General features: G+C 36.5%; 2 protein-coding genes across 3 annotated transcripts in view; one reads left to right on the plus strand and one right to left on the minus strand.

Annotated features, from left to right (window-relative positions):
• The window catches only part of LOC127880130 (pyroglutamyl-peptidase 1-like), a 483,820-nt gene that overhangs the window by 240,668 nt on the left and 215,290 nt on the right, over positions 1-27,862 (plus strand). The window lies entirely within an intron of this gene.
• Positions 16,956-27,789, minus strand: LOC127880111 (kelch-like protein 11). Of its 2 annotated transcripts, XM_052427336.1 has the most exons (4): positions 27,647-27,789; positions 23,010-23,216; positions 21,160-21,244; positions 16,956-18,950 (listed from the first exon to the last, which is right to left on the minus strand). In XM_052427336.1, the coding sequence occupies exons 2-4, from the start codon at positions 23,163-23,165 to the stop codon at positions 17,365-17,367; spliced, it is 1,827 nt and encodes a 608-aa protein (XP_052283296.1). In that variant the 5' UTR covers positions 23,166-23,216; positions 27,647-27,789; the 3' UTR covers positions 16,956-17,364. The 2 variants fall into 2 exon arrangements, with proteins under 2 accessions (XP_052283296.1, XP_052283297.1); XM_052427337.1 differs by lacking the exons at positions 21,160-21,244; positions 27,647-27,789 and having other exon boundaries at positions 23,010-23,154.

The following is a 27,862-nucleotide window of genomic DNA, read 5'->3' on the forward strand; positions in this document are numbered from 1 at the left end:
AATAAACAAAGACCAACTTACTTACATGATATTCTTAATACGAAAAAACAAAATAACTCTTTTAGGTACACTGGGGCAGCTGATATACCACAGGTGAGAACCACTTGTTATGGCACTAACTCCTTCCGCTCCTATGCTGCCAAACTATGGAATAAGCTCCCTCAACAATTTAGGGATGAAAGCAATTTCAATCAGTTTAAAAGCCTGATAAGCTCATGGAGTGGAGGGAGTTGTACCTGTACTTTTTGTTCTAACCATGCTTAGTAATAGTAATACTTCATACACCCTGCTTATATATTCAGCATCCGAGTTGCTTCTTCCTTGCTTTTTTGCATATCCTATGTAATTGCTAAATTAGTTCATTATTGTTTTGTTATATGCTTTGTCTTTTATTTTGCCTTTTATACTTAGCTTTATAACTTAATCACTATATGTGCATGTTTGCTATTGAGGATATGTACACACACTCACATTATATCTAAGATGAGTCTGGGTATATATACAATGTATTCATTCATGTATGTGCTTTGTGAGGTAGCTGCTGATCATTTCCTCGCAGATCTGATCTGAGAGAATAGCAGTTTTCTTAAATCCTTTTTGTATCTGTTGCACCTTTGTGCCCATATTTCTCATTCAGTTTTTACCCTATTGCTTTTAAGGCAGCTTTTGGACATTTATTAGTCAAGATCAGCAGGTACAACACACATTTTTTAATCATACAATGTATTTATGTTATTTGTTTTAAACCCACCTTTGATCTTTCATTTCAGTATATGATACACCGATGTTTTATAGTTATTTATTTATTTATTCTCATTAAATTTCTCATAAGCTTGTTTAATTGTTACACGTTATGATGTTATGATATGTCGGTAAATAGCTATACATAGCTAATGTTTATATTGCCATATATGCACCGACTTAAAATAAAAATTGGATTGAATTGAATTGTCTGACCGCTGGGTTGCTTGTCCAGGACATAAACGCAAAATCTATGATGGGCATCCACAGAGATAAATATTGAAATAGAAAGGAGGTGCAGTGTACAAGAGCAATAGCTATTGATACGATAACATGGCTATTGCTTTTGCAATGTTTCATTTTCAATTTTATTTATGGTGATCTTGGCCGAATGGATTTACATTCCCAGAGGCTTGTTTGTATTATTAAATATTGGTTGAAGATCACTGGTTGTAGTGATAGAAAATATGTGTCATGTATTTACAATAATATGTTAAATGATATTGATTATAACCCACGTAAGCAAAACTGGGCTTCACTTGTTAAAGATACATTATGTAGCTTAGGCTTCTATCCTGTATGGCTGCAACAGAGTGTTGGAAATAATAACCAGTTTATTAGTGCTTTTAAACAACGTGTTAAGGACATATTTGTACAGGATTGGCATTGTAGAATGGAAAATTCATCTCGAGCGATATTCTATAACACTTTCTGTAATTTTCAATTTCAACCATATCTTAAACATGTAAATGTTTAATGCTATAGAACTGCTCTTACATTTACGATCGTATTTAAGTTACGAATGTCATCACATAGATTAAATATTATAACAGGTAGATGGAATAGAACGCCAAGGGAACAAAGGCTATGGAACAAATGTAATGAATTTGAGGACGAATTTCGTTTTCTTTTTGAGTGTTAGTTATATGATAGTGTACGAGGAAAATATCTTAAGCATTATGACTGTCATAGACCAAATATGTTTAAAACTGTCGAGCTGATATCAAATGATAAGTGTGAAATATTACGAAACCTAGCTGTATATGTAAGCAAAGCCTTCGAACTGAGAAAAGCACATAATACAATGCATTAATATTTATATCGTTTATTGTATAGTATAAACTATAATTCACCACCAGCTTCCTGATTCACTTGCCCGTATATCAAAATTGCAATCGTTGTGGGTGTAACTGGGGTCTCTGCATTGCAAATATATGCAGAAATACTTATCAGACACCATAAAGCTAAAGTATTAAGCGTCCTACGTGTATTACATGACTACATATAAATTTTAAACAATGCACACAGGGATTTATAAAATAAGAATCGTTTTCAACCCATGGTGACGTATACATATTGTATAATATTAGTGTGGTAGGATCATATGCATGTAAAAGACAGATCCATTATTGGATCCATTATTGGATGTAGTGATGAAACAAGATCAATTATTTCAGTAAAGTATATTGCAACAAAGGGATACAATCGGTGATTAAGATTTTCAATATTTTATTTTGAATCTCGAATCTTAAACCATATCAACTAAGTCTAGCAGTTTTGGGTATACTGAATATATCATTTAGAAAGAGAGAAAACTCTTCTGTTCCTTGTGAGAATGATTGGAAGAGTTAGCTTTTCTTTCTGCACTCGTTTTTATAATAATCGCCATATTTCGATGCTTACGGGGTCATTGATGAAATAGTTTATTCAAGTCTCATCACTTTAGAATTACTGTACTTATGTTTTCTCAATATAATATGAATATTACATCATGTTATGTGAATATTACATTAATATATGTCTATTCAAGTCTCATCACAATAGAATTATTGTACTTATGTTTTCGTAATATAATATGAATATTACATCATGTTATGTGAATATTACATTATTATATGTGAAGAACATACAGTTTGTTAATTTTTCGGCGTTAGCTGTATACGCCAGCTTTTCACCTTAGCCTGACCTTTGTAAGTTTCCAATAAAATTCAAATACAATCTCCCGCGGCTAGGTACAAATGAATACACTTCATTTATTCCATTGGCTGATTTGAGTATACCACCAGACCATTGGAAACATATCCGCTTAATAGATAGAACAGTTTTACTCTCAATTCTCGACATCAATACAGTTTGTGCGTGCACCTTTTATTTTTATAGAATTACCAGCGCAAAAGCGTTTATCTTAAAGGCTATGTTCTCATATTTAGTACTTACTTCCATATTCCTGTCAACATGTAAACATGTAAAAGTATAAATAGCAGTGGAAGCGAGGCCTCACTTTAATGGATTGCATTTCAACCCGCGAGGTATCGAGTTTATATACAGGTCATCACCGGAGTTCGCGGCCAGTAAAATAATTGTTATATAATAAAGACGCTATCCGTGAACTAGGTGACCTGGAATTTTCTTTAGACGAGAAATATGTTAAATGAAGATATTCAGCAATATAATTATGGTATGTCAATCATAGATTCTTAATGTGTTTTCAACAATACAATGATAAATATTATTTTTTATTAAGTTAACAATAATTATTCCACCATATTGACTAATGTATTAAGCATGAGCGCGATGATTCTCGATACTGTTAATAATCGAATCAAATGGCAATGCCCGACAAACCACTAAAACAGGTTTGTTCGAAGAACGCGCCTATAAATACTTATGCTACGCGTGTGGCCGGTAGATTCATATGTTTTAATTTCACATGCATTCTTCTTTTGGTTTTCTGTTTTGTTTCTATAGGTTTATGACCAGCAATATGTAATAATGTAAAATAAGCCGCGAAAACTCCGCGTAACACCTCGTACTGCATGTGATGCAGCTAAGAACTTGATCTCATTTATTGAACTATCAACGCCGTATATCTTTTTTAAAGATATTTATTGTTTTTATTGATTTTGAAACTGTTATTTTTATTAACACTTTTTATAGACCATGTTTTTCAAATAGAAATATTGAAATATCAAATTAATATATGCTGTGTAAATACTGTATGTTTTCTTTAGAAAATATATTTTGAATCTCGAGTGGATGCGATATGTAGTATTTGTATCAGAACATTATCGTTTATTCAACCATAACGTTTTTTATGCAACACCATGTATTATGAATATATGAATGATATGATATATGTTGAACAAGGACCATAACGGCCTATTTCAACTATGTAAATATGTATATGTATTTATCGAAATAAAAGTTCTTCTTCTTCTTCTTTCATACCTTACGAAAGGTCTATAAATAAGCAAACATTGGAAACATTCGTTCGGGCCAATATAATTTTTCGGGAATTCCCCCGGCAAAAGAGAGATCCATATCACGTGACATCTGTTGGGCAGTCGCAATTTTGAAGCCAAGGCTCGATCATTATTTGCAACCCTCGTTATCGCTTTCATTTTTAATACTACATCTTTAACCTAACTTATGTCTGCGGTGTTATTCTTTTTGACATATACACGAAATGATTAAAAAAATCCCCTCTTAATAAAACTATTAAATCAGCACGAACAATTAAAGACAGACTAGAAGTGGCTTATTTTGGGGGAGGGGTGGAGGCGGTGGAGTTCAGACTATTACAGAGGGTTTCAAAAGTATTTCACTATTATCACGGCGGTAAGCCTTGCATTCTTTTTTAAATAAGGGAAGGGCTTATTGGCGGTAAGAATTATTTCAAGACAAATCCCCATAAAACTGTTGTAGACGGTTCGGGAATCTAATCACACCATCCTCAAATTTGTTAACCAGCGATCTTCCAAAGGAGCTAACTGAACGGAATCGTTATAGCATGCACGATGCTCTTCTGTGAAAGGTTTATCTGCTTGACGAAACACTTGACTGAAAGTACCCCAAAACTATCACCTAGATTTTAGTTTCACTGTAAACTTAAGGATTTTTTAACGAATGTAAACGGATTATATTTTGCATTGTAAATTGAAAATCGAAATGTAATTGGCATACGTGGGAAACCTGAAAAGACCCGATGCACATATTTTTTTATCAGGACCCATAATGTAGAATTATTTACGTAACAATTTATCAAAACAACAACATCAACAACAATAATCGTGTTTTTATGTATTGCGGAAGACTTCGGGCACAACTCGTTAACAAGAGTTCCGCGGCCGGAGACATATGCCCCCAAACAGGGCTTCGAACTACTGATCCTAATTTCAATAGGAATCATCTATTGTCCAAGGCCAATGCACACGTGAAGAATCAAGCAAATCGGTCAAATTGTTGACGAGTTATTGATCGGAAACGATTTTCACGCTTATTGTGACAGTGACCTTGACCTTTGACCTAGTGGCCCCAATTTCAATAGGGGTCATCTACTGTATATATTTACACATATACAAATGTTATTGAAGTGGCGAACTAAGTATCGAGTGATGAATTAAACATTAACTATGTTTTAGTATGTAATAAAGCATATTATAAACTCTCCATAGGTATTCAACAATAGGATGTATTTGCGTGCGTGAACGAGCATTAACGTCATAATACTGAATAATGAAAATCGTAACGCTAAGTGCACGTTTACAACTAAAGTATGCAGTTACGTTCCATAAACATGCGCAAAAATCTCTTAGTTAACTGCTCGAACATACACAATATATTAAGAGGCCAAAATCTACACAATTGAAAACAAGAGTTTGGAGACATAACATTTAATTAAACAGTAGATATATAGAGTTGGTACTTGTTGCATGCTGACCTTAAATCGCTCGTAAATGTTCGGATATCGTCGCGGGAAGTTCACATGGAATATATTGTCCAACAAAAACAAAAACGTTCATTTTGTATCTCGTTAAATCTATGTTACCATACCATATCTAGCGTTGAAAATTTGGTTATTGCTATAAGGTAATTTTTTATGGGTAAACTTTATTTTTACGAAATATTTTACGAAATATTCGTTGATTTTTAGTATTTATGGGGCTTTAACCATAAGTTCATCTTGGAGGCGTACGTTAAACTGAGCACAGGTGGTTAGCGTGTGGCTATGATATTAGTTAGTGAAAACATCATTTTGAATGATAAATTACCATATTATAACGAAAAATAAACTTTTCTGGAAAAAAAATCACTATCAAATATATATATATAACAAGGTATCCAACTAGAAAGCACCCGAAAACGGGGTGCATCGCTTTGAACAGCCATTACTTCATTAATTTTGCAGCGATTTTCATGAACCCGGTCTTATTCAACGCAGAAACTTATTTTCTTTTTGGATATGTATATGTCTTGCAATATTTTTACAAATACTGGGTCAACTTTTAAGAATTAACACGATACACAACTCGCCTGACCCACTTAACATCGATCAGTCAGTATTCATGACTGAAATCGTCACGGAGTAAAGGGCATTTTCCCTGCTAAGTTCGCGGACATCGAAACAATAATTCAATAAAACGTATCAAAAAACATTCTTACCGTGTTTGCCGTTGCATTGTGCATCAAAACTAACAGTCCAGTGCCGTTTTAAACCGTTGTTTTCATACATTTGAACTAACTGACATTTTAAACACACGAGTGATTTCATTGGTCTAATGCGAAGGTGTGCCTTTACAACTGGAGATTTCATTCATAAATACTGTCTGATCATTGTCAAGAAGGTCCAGCGAATTGTGTTTAAAACATAGTCGATATAGCCTCGCGGATATGTGGTTGGCATAAATATGCTACCATGGTTTTATTCATTTAATATACGTGTCTTTTTGTTTTGCACACCTTTTCGTCTGAAAAACTGTTTTAAAACTGCGATAAATAAATAAACCACTTACGATAAAGAAAATAAGCTTAAGATAACTACAGATTTAACCATATATCTTCACTAGAATGGTAGCCGCCCACGAGGGACTCCCGATTTCCTCTGGTGGAATTACCCGACCAAGGAAGAAACGTGTGATCGTAGCAATGCACTTGTGTACATTGTTAAAAATATAGAAATTAAGGACCTTTTCTGAGCATGCTACGAATATCACTCAGATATAGTATAGAATTCAAATACTACTACTTATTTACAAAACATGAATTTGAGTGTGATGTTGCGATCTTTCCTGTATGACATGACGGACAGTAAAAACAAGCCCTAAAGTGGTACACAAAACACAAAAATAATTGATGCGTTATAAAAATGAAACAAGATAAAATGCGTTTTATGAACACATATAAACACAGAAAGTACGGGAGTCAAACCCTTTGGAGTTAAATGGGTGGAGGTGGGTGATAATTTTGACCACTATGGATTATCACGTCCTAGTCTTTATAGAATAAAGGGCCACAATGGCCGAGATCGAATTTGATTGGAAAAAAGAGGAGCTCATGAGACCATATACTTAGGTTAAACACACGTACTTGAATATAAGATTTATAGTTAGTATCATGGTAACAGATAATGAGTAAATTAGAAATAGTAAAATAACATAACACATTATTTATGCATAAAATATTATGTGTTTTCATTAAGATGTGACATCACGGCTCTAGGCAACTGTTATTCGGCATAGCTGTTTTAAGTCACCTTTGACCTTACCTGACCTGTGTAAGTGTCCAATAAAATTCAAATACAGTTTTCCGCGGCTAGACACGAATGAATATACTTCATTTATTCCATTGGCTGCTTTGAGTATACCACCAGAACATTTGAAACATGTCCGCGTCTTTGTAACACTGTTTTACTGCATGAAACAATGGTATCTCTAATGAAAAGGCTTAATAGATAGAACAGTTTTACACTCAAATCTCGACATCAATACTGTTTGTGCGTGCACCTTTTATTTTCAGAGGATTTCTAACGCAAGAGCGTTTGTACTTTAAGGCTATGTTCTCATATTAAGTACTGACTTCCATATTCCTGTCAACATGTTAACATGTAAAAGTATAAAGAGCAATGGAAGTGTGGCCTCACTTTAATGCATTGCATTTCAACTCGCGAGGTATCAGGGTCAGTTCGCGGCCAGTGTGTGAGTGTGAATGTGAATGTCAGAGTTTATTGACAGGTCATCGCTGCGTCTTCACGACTACCTTATGTGCTGACCTGAGTTCGCGGCCAGTAAAATAATCGTTATGTAATATAGACGCTATCGCGTGAACTAGGTGAACTGGAATTTTCTTTAGACCAGAAATATGTTTCATTAAGATATTAAGCGATATAATTATGGTATGTCATTAATAGATTCTTAATGTGTTTTCAACAATACCATGATAAATATTATTTTTGATTAATTTAACAAGAATTATTACACCACACTAACTAATGTATTAAGCATGAACGCGATGATTCTCGATACTGTTAATAATCGAATCAAAAAGCAATGCCCGACAAACCACTAACAAAGGTTTGTTCGAAGAACGCGCGTATAAATATTTAAAATATGTACGGATACTTCGCGTGTGGCCGGTTAACTTATATGTTTTTTTCACTTCCATTCGTCTTTTGGTTTTCTGTTTTGTATATATAGGTTTATGACCAGCAATATGTAATAATGTAAAATAAGCCGCGAACACTCTGCGTAACATCCCTTACTGCGTGTGATGCAGCTAAGAACTGCACAGAAATAAGTCATTCGATATCCTTTATCTCATTCATTGAACTCTTTACCTTTCACAAACTCCAACCACAATCAACGCCGTATATCTTTTTTTAAAGATATTTCTTGTTTTTTATATTTAAACGGTAATACAACACTAGGGGGCTAAAAACGCATCATCAATTTAGGACCGAAATGGGTCCATAATGTCTCACGATATCCTTCAATAGGTAAGTAAAATCAAATTGAAAATACGAACATTCTAGAAGCGCCAGCAACGAATAAAAAATAAACTGTAAAGTTTTGCAACTGCACATGTATGTAACAATATGTTTTATTTAGTTCAATGATATCTCACAATAGTCATTTATAAACATGCAAGTGCCCGGGCTTAAGAACAGTTGTTAACATGGCTTACTTGCATGTACAATGTACTGTGTTACATTTATAATGTATTTACGCGATGCCGGTTTTTAATCTGCGTTTTTGGCTTGGGGCGTAGCCCTAAGGCCATAGTAATGATACCAATTTCTGAGACAGTCAGAACCCACGAATGAATGAATTCCAAAAAGTCCGAACTACCACTTGGCGGTAATTCATGCGCAATCAAAGAAGTTCTTCGCAGATCTCAATAACCCGCCTTGTAAATACAGGCCCTGTGTTCACAAAACATTTTTTGCAATCGAAAATCGATTTTGCTTATCATTGAAAATGGATTTCCATTGTAGTTGATAGGCATAAACGAAAATCGATGTCAGCTGAAATCAAGTTTTCGATTGCAAAATCGTTTTGTGAACACGGGGCCAGGACATCACTATATAACTTGACAGTGTCATAAAACGTGTAAAAAATATTGTTGAAGCGAAATTGCTTAGCATTGGCTACGACATAGTTTTTATGATTGTTTGCATATTCATGCGAGCATAAGTTCCTCACTTGACGGTCTAGGCTGAAAAGATACGGAGACAGTAAGAAGAATTTTTTTCTGATACGTTTTTTGAAGACATTACATTTGGTATTTATAAACATATTTTAAGATATTCTTATTTTATTTTGCGTTAACGAGACATTGAAGAAAAAAGAAAATGAAAAAAAACAACAACAAATATTCATGAACATTCTCGGAAATATACAGAGTTACCGGATATGATATTTCGCTGCGCAGATTGAGCGCGCAAATCGAGCGCGAAAAGTTCTATGTGAGACAACGTACACAATCTGTACACCGTTCTTTATCAGGGTAAATGCCCAGTCTCACTATGATGCCGGCGGAGCCCCTTTGCGTGATCCGGGATCTTCCGGGATGAATCGGGACTCTACCGGGATGAACCGGGGCTCCATCGGGGACGACCGGGATGAACCGGGGAAAACCGGGGCTCCACCGGGAAAGTATTAAAATGTTTAATACATCCGGGATCAACCGGGAGTCACTGGGAAGGACCGGCAACGATCGGCGCGGCACTGGGAACAACCGGGACAGCACCGTAGCTCCACCGAGGCCCATACAGACCCCGACAGAGCTAAGGCAACGCTCCGCTGAATGTCGTTAGAGTCCCGGTATAGCTACGGTAAATAAGAAAACAGGAGCTCTACCGGAACGCCACCGGCATTCACCGGGGCTTCGCCGGGGCTTTACCGGCGACGACCGGGGTAAAATCGGGGCGTTGCCGTAGCTCTGCCGGGGTCTGATGCCGGTATAGACTCGGTGAGTGCCGGCGGTGTTACGGTATACCGGGGCTCTGCCGGCTTTCACCGGGGCTCAACCGGGGCACTACCGGCGACAACCGGGGCTATGCCGGGACGCTGCCGGCTTTTACCGGGGCACTACCGGCGACAACCGGGGCTTTGCCGGCGCTTCATCGGGATAAACCGTAGCCAGTCCGGGTTGACCGGGACTCTGCCGGGCTGTTGACCGGCTTCAACCGGGGCGGCACCTTGAAATAGTGTCACTGCGTTAACAAATTTCTACGAATCATCCCGGTCCACGCCGGTCGACCGGCGTTAGCAAACCGGTATGGACCGGGGCTCTACCGGCAAAATTGACACTTGGGCTTAAGTGGATTTTCTTTTGTATACACATTACAAAGGAAGTATGAGTGTTTTCCTGATCTGTTAATTATGTAATAGAAAGCTATTTTAGGCTATTGAAAGTGATTTATTTGACGCCAACAATAACAGTTTTTCGCGGCCATGTTGTTGTTGTTGTATATCTTCACCGCCTATGCAGACGGACCTCTATCAGTTCTGTAGAGTTGAACAAAACGTTATCGTTCACACAACCCGTATCGTGTTGTCCTCCACCGTCTATGTACACTGTAGTATATACACAACTTTTGTCTTTTCTTACAGTCTCTGAGCTTCTGCACTCAGCCGCAAGGGTCAATCCGTATAAGTTCGGACAAAGGGAGAAATTCGGACAAAACATCGTAAATGCATTTTACGTCACACTAAACCCAGCCCCAGGCCTTCAGCGCTTACAGCGCTTTGATTTATGACAGGTATTGCCAAAACGGGCACTGGACTGTGTCAATATTAAAGTAATTGTAAGTATTATTATTTACCAAGGAATTTGCAGACTAGGCAATACATGGGAATAGACATCATTCAAGATAAAGAAACTGAGAGATGAAGAGTCCGTGTTTGCAATAGTAAGACATGCAAAAATCATCTCATAATCCCAGCCTATACACCATGTAGCTCAAATTTGGCTCTTTAATAAAGGTTGAACGTTTGAAATATATATTTTTAAAGCAATACACAATGTATGTCGGATAGTTAGGTAATAACGTATATATAGGCAGACCCATAACGGACACATGTGCATTCTATGTGGGACTCGTGTAAGACTCAACCAGTAAAAACATGCCTATATCAACCCAATGTTGGCGGTACGATGCTAGTACCTAACACGTAATACCTCCGTCACAAATAGATACCGATCAGCGGACGACGTATTCTTCCGCTCATTGGGCTGGCGCCCGGCCGATGATTTCACGGACACTGGGTCATTTTGAAGCATCAGGCGGCGTCTGGATTAATTTTAAATTAATATTTTACTCGACGTCCTGCCCGGGAAGGAATCGAGTTGAGATCGAAAAACGATCGGACGACCAATGCACGGTTGTCGCCCGACATCGGATTAATTGTACGGGTATCCGCAAAAATACAAGTATTAACCATGGACATATACATCGGCCGGCGACCGTCTGATTGCCGGACGGACTCTGAACGATAACTGACGGACGCCGGACGGAGCTCGTCATGATACACTTATAACGAATCCGATGTTGCTTGCAGACATTAATTTCTCACAACGTCCGCAATCCATCAACGTTATAGCTTTCCAGAGCACGTCATGCCGCTATTCGATTTCGTCATTGCTACATAAGGAATTACGTGGGTGTTTTAAATAATTAATATTGTATTCAATTTCGTGTTGGCCCATTAAAATTCAATTCACACCAACAATACAAACGCGACAAAACTCAAATTGTAACTCCTAAACGTTTGATTTCCCCACACATGTTATCATATTAACTTTGTTGAGAGTTAGGTACCGTCATTATTTCGACATTGAATGCATCATTTTATGGTGTTAAACGTTGATAAAAAAACTCACTGGGTCAGAATTCCAATTGTTGTGATAATTAAAAATCCGTATAATTGAACATTTTGTGTTCGCATTTCACACTTTGAACACAACCGTTCACGTAGACTGCAGTCTGCAATCTGCGTGTTTATTTAAATAAAATTGTGTATTTTTTGGTTATGTTTAATCTCACGGTAAAATAATTTTCGATTTTTCTCGATTCGATGTTTTTCTCAGTTACTAAATCCGTGTTATAAAGTTCTTATTGAGGATTTTACCTGGGACTATTTCGTGCATGCTATGTTCAATACACATCGATCCATTCTGACGTCGTCAGGCTCATCAGCACAATATTCATATTGTGCTGTACTCTGAATCGCTAAATATTTGCGGATTATTACCTGATGTCTTATATAAATGATAATTAATTATTTTTTGCTATTTCCTCGTCGAAAAAGAAATTTGCAATGTTTTAAACTGTTACCGATGAATATCGAACTGTTGACCGGTCAACAGTTTGAACTGTTGCCCGCTGAAATAATGACGTCATTTTGTCGAACAAATGACGTCATTTTACAGTTAAACAGTCAAAATTATTTATTTTATCGATTACTGTTGTGTGTGAATAAAAAGTTAGTTTGCTGTTATTTCTATGTTGGAAATTTGATCAGGTAATAAAACACTTATTTCATGGATTCTTGGTGAACAGTCGAAACTGTTGTCCCTCGGTATCAGGGATGACTTTGGTACTGTTGCCCGAGGCCGATAGGATACCTTGGGAAACAGTTTTGATTATTACCTGATGTCTTATATAAATGATAATTAATTATTTTTTGCTATTTCCTCGTCGAAAAAGAAATTTGCAATGTTTTAAACTGTTACCGGTGAATATCGAACTGTTGACCGGTCAACAGTTTGAACTGTTGCCCGCTGAAATAATGACGTCATTTCGTCGAAAAATTGACGTCATTTTACAGTTAAACAGTCAAAATTATTTATTTTATCGATTACTGTTGTGTGTAAATAAAAATTTAGTTTGCTGTTATTTCTATGTTGGAAATTTGATCAGGTAATAAAACACTTATTTCATGGATGCGCGGTGAACAGTCAAAACTGTTTCCCAAGGTATCAGGGATGACTTTGGTACTGTTGCCCGAGGCCGATAGGTGGTACTGTTCACCGCGCATCCATGAAATAAGTGTATACTGTTTTATTTTACTTGTTTGGGGTCTAGTTTTCAATATTTTTTTCAAGTCGAATAATAAAAAGAATACATGAATGAAGAATTTTATTATCATGTAATATGATTTTATCGATTACTGTTGTGTGTAAATAAAAATTTAGTTTGCTGTTATTTCTATGTTGGAAATTTGATCAGGTAATAAAACACTTATTTCATGGATGCGCGGTGAACAGTCAAAACTGTTTCCCAAGGTATTAGGGATGACTTTGGTACTGTTGCCCGAGGCCGATAGGTGGTACTGTTCACCGCGCATCCATGAAATAAGTGTATACTGTTTTATTTTACTTGTTTGGGGTCTAGTTTTCAATATTTTTTTCAAGTCGAATAATAAAAAGAATACATGAATGAAGAATTTTATTATCATGTGATATGAGAATCGTCCGATATGGCGTAGGCAAAAGCTCGGAAAGCCTCGCCTTTTACAACGCCATATCAGACTCGTCTGATATCACATGTTATAAAAAGTCACACACCATATATTCTCTATATCATAATAATAATACTATTTTATTCAAATAAAATAAATTCACTGGTTAAGATATCTGATTTCATTATGCAAGTAGATATTAATTTAATTGGAGATGCTGAACACATATTTTTAAATGTTATTATACTCCTGACCGATAATAACCTTTTACTACTCCCTTCCAGACTCGTTTGATAACATATGATATCAAAAGTCACCAGCCATCTATGTTTGCGACAAATTTATAACATATTAGATCTATACATAACATGGTAAAATCACAGTTATTTAATGGTTTAGCGTTTGTGACGGTTCATTTTATAGAATACATATATATGATGAGTCTATTAGTTCTAATCATTTACTGATACTATTGATCATACTTTTATCATAAATACATGAGAAATATTACAAAAGTGAACAAATACTTGGACATACGTATTTGTGCACGATCTGGAAATAGACGCTTTTATTACAATTCTGTATATAACGAGTTGACTCATACATACATTATATATATGTTAGATATTATAAAAGCTTAGGATATACTTATTTTTTTGTAACATTGCTAATGTTCAAACCCAGTGTTTAAAGTGATTTTGAGACGTTTGAATCATATAATTTGATTGTTCACATGCCCGCCGTGAATTCGAATGCACAAATTAAATATAACAAGACTATTTCCAAGCAATAAAAGCCCCTACCGGCTCCACCATTGTCGAAAATTCCACCATTGTCAGAATATTGTTTTAATTTGTTGCCATAGCAACCATAATTTTTGACGTAGGAACAAAATGAAATGACGTGCATAATGTCCATATTGCCATCTATCCATGTTCCAAGTTGCATGATAAAATATTAAGAACTTTTAAAGTTATCGCAGGATCCAGAAAAAACACCATTTTCATCAGTATTTCTAGTCTATTTGTTGCCATAGCAACCAGAATGTTTGACCTAGGAACAAAATGAAATGACGTGCATAATGTCCATATTGCTATCTATTTATGTTTCAAGTTTCATGATAAAATTTTACGAACTTTTAAAGTTATCGCAGGATCCAGAAAAAACACACCATTTTCAGCAGTATTTCTAGTCCATTTGTTGCCATAGCAACCAGAATTTTTGACGTAGGATCAGAATAACATGACGTGTATAATGTCCATATTGATATCTATCCATGTTTCAAGTTTCATGAAAAAATATGAAGAACTTTTAAAGTTATCGCAGGATCCAGAAAAGTGTGACAGACTGACGGACTGACGGACACACAGAGCGCAAACCATAAATCCCTTCCGGTGAAACCTGTAGGGGAATAAAAACTACGTTAGGATGGATTCCACGTGGGGACTCTGCCGAGTCAGCTCGATTTGCGTGGCGAAAGTTGTTATTTTTTCATAATGCAGTTTAAGAGGTGTTTAAATTTAAGCGCAAAAATATGCTTGGATATTAGGAAATGAAGGTAGAATACCAACTAAAGAAAATATATGTATTACGCATGAAAATTTTCGCACTTCTAAAGAAAAGTAACATTTACAAACACGTTTATTGTCTCGTCGGGTAAACGTATTTATTTGAGTTTCGAACGAACAACACATATTCCTTGTATTATACTGTGTTAATATACTAGTACCCATTACAATCAATTATTTAAAACAGACCTTTATCGTAGCACTTGAATAATACTTTTGTAATACTTCAATGAATCTCATTCTTAGTTCGCCTGTTGACATCAAACACAGTTATTCAAATTACCGAAACACGTCAGATTGGCTTTTATAGTCATCATACATTTTCGGCATCGCACTGGACAACTTTGCGAGCGAAGTTTCCCACATAAGGTTGGGAGTCTCTGGTTTTCTAGAACATGCTTCAGAATACTGATTTGTTCCCTGAAATCATCGTATACGTGTTATGACGTCAGCGCGGTATTTGCATTGTTACAATGTATTTTGACAAAGAAGTAAACACCTATTAACACGTGTTTTTAGGTCCTTTCAGTGCAAATTGTTGCGATTGGAGATGCTCGAGTCGATTGTTTTGTACGATTTTGTTTTATATTCCTCTGTACAAGCAGTTTTTTTTTTCTTAAAATCGCGCAATTCTCTTTAAATTCATAAAAACAAACGCATTTATCTCGTTAAACTTGCCAAAACTCGAAATACCCAACCCCAAAAATTGTGATTTCATGTAAATACAGCTCATTTGTGACAATATTCTAAATAGTTTCCCTATATAATTCAATGTAAAAGCGACATCGTTAAGCGAAAGTAAATGCAACATTTTGCACATAGAGACCCCATAACCATACCTTTTCTTAAAGGCCATTCTAAGCGGAATCGATTTGTGCAATACAAAAGAAATGTCATTAAAGAACCGAGAAAGACCTTGTCAAAAGTCAAAATCGACTGTTTTTGCAAAAAAAAATCCGGCCGTTTTCTGGTGGAATGTAACCTTTTTCAGTGCAATGTTTTACTATAGTTTCTAAGTTTATCATATTTAAGGCATTTAGAAGTGAACACCTATTCATGCCTTACCACTATCTCCAAAAGAGAAAGCCAGAACAATAGTTTTAAGTGTAAAACATGCCTTCGAGTCAACTATGATTTTTTTTAGAGAGTACAGCCGTACATGAAACGGTTATTTAGTATACTGTGACCTCAAGTGATATTAGGGCCTAGCCTTTTACTACGCCCTACCAGATTCGTTTGATAATATATGATATCAAAAGTCACCAGACATCTATTTTTGCGACAAAATTGCAACTTATTATACATAACATGCTAAAATCACAGTTATTCAATGATTAAGCGTTAGTCACGATTAATTTGATCACATACATATATATGATGAGTATATTTGTTCTAATCATTTACTTTTAAGGTTGAACATCAGTATATCATAATTATGTGATAATTTTATATAAGTTGATCAAAATGATCAAATACTTGAACATATGCATTTGTAAACTATCAGCCGATCTGGAAATGGACGCTTCTATTACTATTCCGTTTATAGCGAGATGACATAAATATATGAAATAAAAGGTAAAACCAAAAAAAGTTTAGATATACTTATTTTTGATAAAATGCTTATTTTCAAACCTAGTGTTTTAAGTGTTTTTTTAAACATTTTCATTATATAATTTTATTGTTCACTGCCCGCCGTGAATGCGAATGTGCCGTATTAAAAATAAAAACTACGTTAAGATGGATCCCACGTGAGGACTCTGCCGACTCAGTTCGATTTGCGTGGCGAGTATTGTCATTTTCATCATAATGCATTTTAAATAGGTGTCTCAATTTAAACGCAAAAATATATTTGGATTTAATGAAATTAAGTTAAAAAACAACTAAAGAAAATATATGTAATAACGTATGAAAATTTTCGCACTTTATAAATAAAGAAACATTTACAAACACATTTATCGTCTAGTCGGGTAAACGTATTTATTTGAGTTTCGAGCGAGTAACACATATTCTTTGTATTATCCTATGTTGATATACTAGTACCCGTTTTAAATCACAATCAGTTATATGAAACATGTCTTTATTATAGAACATGCATAATAATTGTGTAATACTTCCATAAATCACATGCTTTGTTCGCATGTTTACATCAATTCAAACACAGTTATTCAAATTACAGAAACACGTTAGATTGGCTGTTGTAGTCATCATACATTTTCGGCATCGCACTGGACCACTTTGGGAGCGAAGTTTTCCAAATAAGGTTGGGAGTCTCTGGTTCGAGAACATGCCTAAGAATACTGATCTTTTCCCTGAATTCATCTTTCACGTGTAATGAAGTCAGCGCGGTAATTGCAATGAGGACACTGCCTGTGGCACACGTTACCAGGGATACGCACGCGCACTGCCTGGCTGTTAAACAGCCGCATGGGCATAGGAGAAAGTTGGGTACAGCTCCCACTGTCAAAGTCAAGAACATACACGTTTTTTGTTACACACGAGGCCTCGTCTTTCCCTCCAAAGACAAACATCTTATTTCCTAATGTCGCAAAGCTATAGTTTAACAACTTTGGCACTGGAAATGACTTTGATTTCATGGTTGTCCACGTGCGGGTAGTTATATCAAAGGTAATGAAGTCGTCTTTGAAAATGTCCTTAGTGACGTACACTCTATCAGTCAACACAAAGCAGTGGTCATACCCGCGAGACAAAAAAACGCTGCTGGTAGAATATTCCTCAACTCTCCATGATTGCATGGCGGTGTCGATCAAATAAAGCTTTAGCAGTAATTGTCGGCCATTGATGCTTCTGATCACGATGCAAACGTACCTTTCATGAACAATGCAGACCCGCATGGTTTTCCGAGCACTTGTCAAGCATACCAGCCGAAAGGGAGACGTGGACTGAGCATCGGCCCCTACAAGACACGCACAAATTCCGGGCTTTTTGCCATTCTTGCGTTTACAAAAGCCCACATAACATACCTTCCCCGTACTTGTTGCGAATAACATTGCGTTGACGCTTGTAATTATCAAATCTTCGGGTAAGTTCTTTACATTTTTCCAATAAAGATGCTTCCACTCGTTCGTAACAAAGCTGAATTTTTTGAAATACTTGTATACGTTTGAAACTAGGTCGCCATTTATCTGTTTGAATACATGAACATATGTGCTGCCACAGACAGAAATACTTGGCGTATCCGATACAGAATGTACGTTCAAAAGTTTGGTCCAGCGGTTCTCGTTGACGATGTAAGCGAACATGTAATCCATTCTAGAGTTCCTCTCGTCAATACCACCTAGAACAACTATAGCATCGATTCTACCATCTGTACTAGGTGATAGAAGACGGGTTAATGACTGTGAACACCTTTTAACGCATGAATCACGACCTGAAACATACTGACATGTCATTACCTGCTCCTTTATAAATGCCTTGTCTAGTTTCAATAGATCCAACTCGTGAAACACGGTTTCAAAAAATTCTTCCCTTTGCTTGGGGTCATTATCCACCCAGCGAACGAGAAATTCAAACAGCAAACTTCTAGGGACATAACTCAATGTTGGGTCTTGAATCAACCTCAGTAGAACATCGACAGGGAGCTGCACCGCATCTGGTCGGTTAAGAATTATTGGTATTTCAGAGAGCAGATATGACATCACTTCATCATACACCTTCAGTCTGTATGTCTTCGAAAGGAGAATGAATTGGGTACAATTAATGAAAGTTACAGAACGTCTCAGATATTCGTCACAAAGTTGCGTCAGTGAATCTATCTGCAGGTAATCCGCAACTTGCAAAATATCCTTCACTCTTTTGTCATTCATCGTTATTGTGCCGCTATACAGGAAACTTATAACGTCAACAATGACGTCACTGTTGCCTATCTGGAGTTGCACCTGACCTGAAAAGGAATAAAAGACAGCTCATGATGTAAGCAATGATAAGTATGGGAGAAGATGAGTAAACACGAAGATGATTTTTTATTTCGGATTTTTGATGACCGAGTCTTGAATAGGGAGTTCTTATAGAAAAGCATAAATATTGAGATGAGGTAAAAGGGAATGTTACATGTAGGCAGATATATAATTAAGTATCATTGAAGCATTATTAAGCTGAAGGACACTTTACTCGCTGATATACGTTTACCAAAAGCCTCTTTTCACAGATTTTGACATTTTTTTACTTATTCATTAAATGCTTTATATTGAAAAATGTAAACATTGGATGGTAAAAGCTCCAGTAAAAAATCAAGAATAAAATTAAAAAAAGGAAAAGAACATTGCCCGTAGCAGGTTTCGAACCAGTGACCCCTGGAGTCCTGCCAGAGTCCTGAAGTAAAAACGCTTTAGCCTACTGAGCTATTCCGCCGAGTATACATACTTTACGTATTTTATACCTTATATAAGCAATCTTCGTAGTTTCACAAAATTTAACGACAAAAACAGAACTCTCCAAATTATTCAATCGTTTCGCGTTGCAACGCTTTATAATTTTTAGGTTTTAAAATCGTCAAAAGATGCATATAATGGCTATATTAGACCATGGTAAATATTCAGTATTACTGTTTCCTCACAAATATCATAACTAAAACGAAAATGTGCGAATCTGAAACAACTTTTTTCAATTTTGTCAATTTACCAAAGCGTGAAAAGATCCCTTTAATGCGCGTATTTATTAAGTATACAAATACGTAAGTTATAAAAATGAGTTGTTTGCATTCATGAGAAAAGCTATTAACGGGACTCAAATATGAAATATTACTTAATAATTATCCCCACGCTTTTTGAAAAGCGTGGGGATATTGTGGTTATCTCCGCCGTCTGTCTGTCCGTCCTGGCCACTATCTCCTCCTACACTATTAGCACTAGAATCTTGCAACTTAGGCACATGGTAGCTATGCATATGTGCGACCCTGCACTATTTAAAATTTTGATCTGACCCCTGGGTCAAAAGTAATGGGGGTTGGGGTGGGGCCGGGTCAGATATTTTTACTTATTTTTTAGGTTATTTTACTATAATTTCTTCATTTCTACACCGATGGTCTTCAAATTGATACCAAACCTCTCTTATGACAATACGGTCAATTTCAACTATGCATGGCCCCATCACCAACCCTGGGGCGCCCCGCCCACATAGGCCACGCCCACCCAAAATTCCCTTTTACTAAAATTTCTTCATTTCTACACCGATTCACTTCAAATTGATACTGAACCTCTCTTATGACAATACGGTCAATCTCAGCTATGCATGGCTCCATTACCAATCCTGGGGCGCCCCGCCCACATAGGCCACGCCCACATAGGCCATGCCCACCCAAAATTGCCTTTTACTATATTTTTTTCATTTCTACACCGATTCACTTCAAATTGATACTGGACCTCTCTTATGACAATACGGTTAATTTCAACTATGCATGGCCCCATTACCAACCCTGGGGCGCCCCGCCCACATAGGCCACGCCCACCCAAAATTGCATTTTACTATAATTTCTTCATTTCTACACCAATTCACGTAAAATTGATACTGAACCTCTTTTATGACAATACAGTCAATCTCAACTATGCATGGCCCCATTACCAACCCAGGGGCGCCCCGCCCACATAGGCCACGCCCACCCAAAATTGCCTTTTACTATAATTACTTCATTTCTACATCGCTTTACTTCAAATTGATACTGAACCTCTCTTATGACAATACGGTCAATCTCAACTATGTATGGCCCCATTACCAACCCTGGGGCGCCCCGCCCACATAGGCCACGCCCACCCAAAATTGCCTTTTACTATAATTTCTTCATTTCTACACAGATATACTTCTTATTGATACTGAACTTCTCTTATGACAATACGGTCAATCTCAACTATGCAGGGCCCAATTACCAACCCTGGGGCGCCCCTGGGTCAAACATGCGGCGTGGGGATACGCGTCGGCCTCTGCCGCGCCATTTCTAGTTATTCATATGCTTTGGTCAACATTTCGTAAGTAATGGGCCATCACGATAGATGGACATCAGATATGTTAACATAGGTCGAACTCTTTGGATCACGTGTAATTGTGAAGTTGTCTGAAAGCGGAGTGGCAACTATAAGTATGAAGATAACTAGTATAACCTTCCTGTCTTTCCTTCAATCCACTGTGGTACAGAGCTTGAAAGTAGGGACACATCACCAGGACACACCAGTGGGCCTTCAGCGTCTATAACAATAAGAACCGTAAGTAAAGTTGAACTGGAAATCGCGCAATCACGAACAAAGCATAAATGAAAGGAGCGCTAAAAGAAGTAAAATATTCCAAATGCATGGCCACATGCCGATCGTAACGTTGAGTAAAATGAATGTATGGTGCAATTGAAAGCTTCAATATTGAGCAAGTTAAGACATTTGGTCAAATTTCGCGTGCGCCATAACACAATTGATATTAAACAGAATTCAATTACATTCAAATAGAGCTGGTTATATCTAAGTGGGATGTTAAAAAACAATAACTCATTCTTAGAGTTTTCTGGCCGTTGGCCTATTTTCTTGTAGATTGTATATTGTGCGGATAATATTTTGCGGGGGTGGGGGCTTCTCATTCCGTGATAGGTAAAATGCATAATATCATTATGGTAAACACTAGTTTAATAATTTTACATAATCAAGAGCACCGCATAACGGGTGCCACGCTCGGCTGCGGGTGGATTTTTGAATAAATGAAAGCTTGTCATATTTTTTTAGAGGTCACAGTGACCTTGACCTTTGACCTAGTGACTCCAAAATAGGTATGGCGTGTAGAACTCATCAAGGTGCATCTACCTATGAGTTTCAAAGTTGAAGGTGAAAGCACTTTAATTTTATAGCAAAATGTCAAAGTTTAAGCACGACGCCGGCGGACGGCGGACGGCTGACGGCGGACGACAAGCTGGCTATGACAATACCTCGTTTTTTCCCCAAAAAAACAGCCGAGCTAAAAACAACGAGATCCTTGATTTATATAATACAATCAACAAGACTATTGTCAAGTAATATGGTCCCCTACCGGTGAAACTCCACCAATTTCTGCAATATTTCTAGTCTATTTGTTGCCAGAGCAACCGGAATTCCTGACATAGGAACAAAATGAAATGACGTGCATAATCTCCTTATTGCCATCTGTCAATATTTCAAGTTACATAAAACATATGAAGAACTTTTAAAGTTATCGCATGATCCAGAAATGTGTGACGGACACACAGAGCGCAAACCATAAGTCCCCTCCGGTTTCACCGGTAGGGGACAATTAATAAGTTTACCGCATACATCATGAGGGCGCCCAAATGCCCATAGAAAGAAACCTTAACAAAAAAGTATCACGCATCTACTATGTTAAAACAAGAGATGTGTTTGTCAGAAACACGATGCCCCCTACTGCGCCGCTTTAATTTTTTTTTACCTTTGACCTTGAAGGATGACCTTGACCTTTCACCATTCAAAATGTGCAGCTCCACGAGAAGTAAGTAAGAGATTGAATGGAGAAATGATTTTTTTTAATTGTTGACCTTTAACCTTTAAGGATGACCTTGACAGCTCCACGAGATACACATGCATGCCAATATGAAGTTGCAGTGTTCACCATTAAAAAAGTTATGATAAAACTTTAACGAAGGTTAAAGTTTTAGTAAAGAAAAATACAATAATATTTGACCTTGACATTGAAGGATGATCTTGACCTTGACTTTTCACCACTCAAAATGAGCAGCTCCATGAGCTACACATGCATGGTAAATATCAAGTTGCTATATTCAATATTGCAAAAGTTATTAAATTTTAACCAAGGATAAAGTTTTGGGATAGAATGACAGACAGGCAGGACAAAAACAATATACCCCCGATCTATCGATCCGGAGGCATAAAAGTAAAACAATGTTTCAAGTATAAACTGATATATGCTTGTTATAAGAACAATTTCGTCAAACGAATGACAATTGAAGTGTAATACTTACTTTATGTCCTGCTACGATTGTGACGTCACAATATTCAGATTGGTCCATCGTTTGCTGATAGAGATGCTTTCCGATACAAAGGTGTGAGGGGGCTTTCATCAACAAGTCACTCAGCTTTAGGTTATACGAGTACGAGTAATGAAAAATGTCCACCATTTTTCATACAGACCTTCGTGTGCTCCCCGACACAGCAGTCAACCATAGATCCTGTTGAATTAAAAAATGGATTACATGTAAAAAGAAATTGTTTCGCATGACTAAGGCCAATACAATAATTTCACTATGACTTTTGGGACTAAAACAAAATCTATATTGAAAATTTTTAACAGGAATGCGTACAATATATCAACATATATTATATGCCGTCGTGGTGGTACAACATGATTGATCATACAGTCTTTTTGTTAACAATACTACAACGGAACAAGAGCACCGCCTTGCGGGTGCAGACCGCTCGTCTATTTTCTTTTTAAAGGTGAAGGGACTCTCATTTTCAATCACAAAGGAGGGAGGGGTGGAGTGAAGAGGGGTGTATAGTGTGGGGGTGTGGACATTTTTAACATTATTTTCCAAAAATGCGAAAAAAAATGCGAAAAAAATTTTTTATTGGGGGGGGGGGGGGTTCTTGGGTACGATGGTTGGACGGTATTTCAAACATAAAATAATAAAAATAAATATTTGTGTTTTTTAACTGTTTCAAAAAAAAATGGGTGGGGGTGGGGTGGGGTGGGTATAGTGTGAGGGTGTGGTGGTCATATGTGAGATGATCTTAAAAAAAAAAAAAAAAAAAAAAAAATTAGGGGGGGGGGATTCGGGTGGGGGGAGGGTGGGGTGGGTGGGGGATTCTTGGGTGCGATGGTTGGAAGGTATTTCTAACATAAAATAATAAAAATAAATATTTGTGTTTTTTAACCGTTTCAAAAAAAAAAATTGGGGTGGTGGGGGATGGGGTGGGGGTGGGGTAAAGTATGAGGGTGTGGTGGTCATTCGTGAGATGATCTTAGAAAAAAAAATAGGGGGGGGGGATTCGGGGGGGGGGGAGGGGGGAGGGCACGGGCGATGGTTTGGGTGGAGTCTATTGTGGTATGTCAGGTAAGAGTAGTTTTGTCAAAGTATCAATCAAATCTAATCATAAATAAAGAAGTTATGGCAATTTTAGCAAAATTTTATAATTTGACCTTGAGAGTCAAGGTCATTCAAAGGTCAAGGTAACATTCAACTTGCCAGGTACAGTAACCTCATGATAGCATGAAAGTATTTGAAGTTTGAAAGCAATAGCCTTGATACTTAAGAAGTAAATTAGTGGATCGAAACACAAAATTTAACCATATATTCAAAGTTACTAAGTAAAAAATAGGCCATAATTCCGTAAAAACGACAACCAGAGTTATGCAACTTGTCCTTTTAATGTACCCTTATGATAGTTTGCGAGTGTTCCAAGTATGAAAGCAATATCTATGATACTTTAGGGGTAAAGTGGACCAAAACACAAAACTAAACCAAATGTTCAATTTCTTAGGAAAAAAAGGGCACATAATTCCGTCCAAATGCCAGTCAGAGTTACATAACTTTGCCTGCACAGTCCCCTTATGATAGTTAATAAGTGTTGCAAGTATGAAAGCAATAGCTTTGATACTGTAGGAATAAAGTGGACCTAAACACAAAACGTAACCAAATTTTCAATTTTTTAAGTATAAAAAGGGCACATAATTCTGTCAAAATGCCAGTCAGAGTTACATTACTTTGCCTGCACAGTCCCCTTATGATAGTTAGTAAGTGTTGCAAGTATGAAAGCAATAGCTTTGATTCTTATGGAATAAAATGGACCTAAACACAAAACTTAACCAAAATTATCAATTTTCTAAGTATAAAAAGGGCACATAATTCTGTCAAAATGCACGCCAGAGTTATCTGACTTTGCCTGCCTAGTCCCCTCATGATAGTAAGTAAGTGTACCAAGTTTGAATGCAATAGCATTGATAGTTTCTGAGAAAAGTGGACCTAAACGCAAAACTTAACCAAAATTTTCAATTTTCTAAGTATAAAAAGGGCACATAATTCTGTGAAAATGCACGCCAGAGTTATCTAACTTTGCCTGCCCAGTCCTCTCATGATAGTAAGTAAGTGTACCAAGTTTGAATGCAATAGCATTGATACTTTCTGAGAAAAGTGGACCTAAACGCAAAACTTAACCGGACGCCGACGCCGACGCCAAGGTGATGACAATACCTCATAATTTTTTTTCAAAAAATAGATGAGCTAAAAACTACCACCGGTAATCAACATCGGTAATCAACCTGTGTTTGGTAATCAACACGTTTAGCATGAAAGATAGCATATGTCAGAGTCCCATATAATGGCATTATTCGTGTGCCCTTTGATATTTTGCACATATTCTTTGGGAATCATAAGTAGATATTAATATTACCGTTAAGCAAATTATCGAGGGGTTCTGGCCAACATTGAAAAGATTTGCAAAACATGTAAGCAAATATTTCCATTTTGAATAATTTATTAGAAATCTGATTTCGTCATGTATTATATTTACCGGTTGAAGTATTGAACGACATTTACGTGAGCAATTATGTACTTCACAAGTTTAAAATTTAAATATAGGATTAAAGGGGCCGTCCAACAGATTTTTGGCATGTATTTAAGCGTGTCATTAAATGCTTTGCATTGATAAATTTAAACATTTGAACTAAAAATCTCCAGTCAAAAAGCAAGAATACAATTTAAAAAAAGTAAAAAAGTAACCCTCAACAGGGCTCGAACCACTGACCTGGAGTCCTGGAGTAAAAAGTCTCCCGCCTAGACCACTCGACCATCCATGCTGATGCTGAGAGCGGATGTATTTTTTACTTATATAAGCAATCGTCGTAGTATCCCAAAATAAAACGACAACAACAGAACTTTCCAAATTATTCAATCGTTTCACCTGGCACGACGCTTTAAAATTTCAGGTTTTCAAATCATCAAAAGATGCATATAATAGATATTTAAGAGCATGGTAAATGGTCAGTATTACTATTTCTTCAAAAATATAACTAAAACGAAAATGTGCGATTCTGAAACAATTTTTTTTTATTTTGTCAATTTACCAAAACGTTCGACGGCCCCTTCAAAATACATGTTCAGTAAAAAAAAGCATCTGGCTCTGAGGCTCTATATATCCTTTACGAAAACCCAATACCCTTTAAAGATGATGATCAGGAGTACACTACCTTTTAGCAAACCAGGTCATGCGGAACAATATCTATTTATAGTGTTAGTCTTATCTTGAGCTATGATATATGTTAATTATCTCATCAGTTTCACGGGTATCGTAAAGAAAATATAAACAAGGGATACACGTGTCACAATTTCTTCATAACGCCAGTCTGAATAATAGCGAACAATAGCTGTGTTTGTGAAACACAATGCCACTACTGCACGTTGAAGCCACATTTCAGCTATATCACATTTGAAACAGCATGACGATATAACGATCCATTGATATTTGACAAAGTAACTAGCCTTGGGCAGTATCTGAAAACGTTTTGGAAAAATATCCGACAGTGTTTTTTGTAAAGAAAAATCCAAGTCCCAGGCCTGAAACTTCTTAAAAAATCAATGGACCGGAAAAAACTCAAACTTTATCTGAAAGTCATGTAGATAGACTCCCACTCCACATATCAGGTGAATACCTGAAAGCGTTGCGTTAAAAACATCCAGAAAACGGTTACTATAGAGTTAATTTCCAAGTTCAAGGCCCATAACTTCGCCAAAAATCAATGGATAGGAACGAAACTCAACCTTCATGTGTATGTCATGCAGGTCGACCCACACACCAAACCTCAGATGAATATCTGAAAGCGCTTGTAAAAAACTTCCGGAAACGGTTAATTTAGAGAACATCCCATTACTTCGCCAAAAATCAATGGGCCGAAACAAAACTCACACGTTATATGTTAGTTATGTAGGTTGATTCACAAACCAACAATCAGCTAAATATCTGAAACGTTTTCAGCGTTGCATTACTGTTTCAAGGTTAATATATTTTAGAATTTTAAATGAAATGTTCCGTCTTAATTTAATGAAAAGCTAGCAGTTAATCGTAAAGTGTATTATTTTCTTAAATATAACTGTCTTGGCTGTTGTAATGCAGGTTATTTTGTGAACGTTTTGCTTTTGGAAGCGACTTGTTGCATTTTTTCTGACAATTTTGAGCAAGAATTTTGACAGATCTATCGCTTATTTACATTGATAGTGTATATACTATACAGTATTTTTCTTAAACGTTCCAGTACTCAGTCTTTTGTGTAATTCACAAGTCATGTACAAAATGTGTTATACAAGAATGTATTTTATAAATCATTCATTTTTAGTGTATATATAGAGTATTTTTCTTAAAAGTTTCTGTTATCAGTTTTACAAGAAATTCACAAGCTATGTACAGACAGTCTTTAAACCAGAATATACGTTATCCAACAACATACAGTGAAAACATCCCTGTAAATGTAAACTATGTTGCATATACGAATAAATATGTTCAGTTTCATACAAATGCACTTTTTACCCAAAAAGCCCTTAAAATTGGTGTTTTACTGCGGTATTCTTTCCGTTGTGTTGTTTATATATTTAAGATATACACATACCTTTTTAAGAATTCCTTTTTTAAGATCAAATACATTATTTAGATTGCCTGTATAGTTAATATTCACACATTTTGTAATCTATCGCTCCGGTGTAGACGTCTGTGTACATTTGTGAGTAACACATTAAATAAGCAAAACATACTTGTCCAGCTGTGTGTACATTTTTTCAACGAGTTCCTCGTGATATTCAGTGGCAATCACACACAGATGAAAAGG

Source organism: Dreissena polymorpha, chromosome 4, assembly GCF_020536995.1.
Source record: "Dreissena polymorpha isolate Duluth1 chromosome 4, UMN_Dpol_1.0, whole genome shotgun sequence".
Taxonomy (NCBI): domain Eukaryota; kingdom Metazoa; phylum Mollusca; class Bivalvia; order Myida; family Dreissenidae; genus Dreissena; species Dreissena polymorpha.

Bases quoted from the DNA above. Each gene is read 5' to 3' on its own strand.
- LOC127880111 (XM_052427336.1), bottom strand. From the start codon at position 23,165: ATGGTGGACATTTTTCATTACTCGTACTCGTATAACCTAAAGCTGAGT. The intron at 21,245-23,009 runs GTAAGTATTACA...TTATTGTTATAG, and splicing joins CAATCGTAGCAGGACATAAA to ACGCTGAAGGCCCACTGGTG. The intron at 18,951-21,159 runs GTTATACTAGTT...ATTCCTTTTCAG, and splicing joins ATTGAAGGAAAGACAGGAAG to GTCAGGTGCAACTCCAGATA.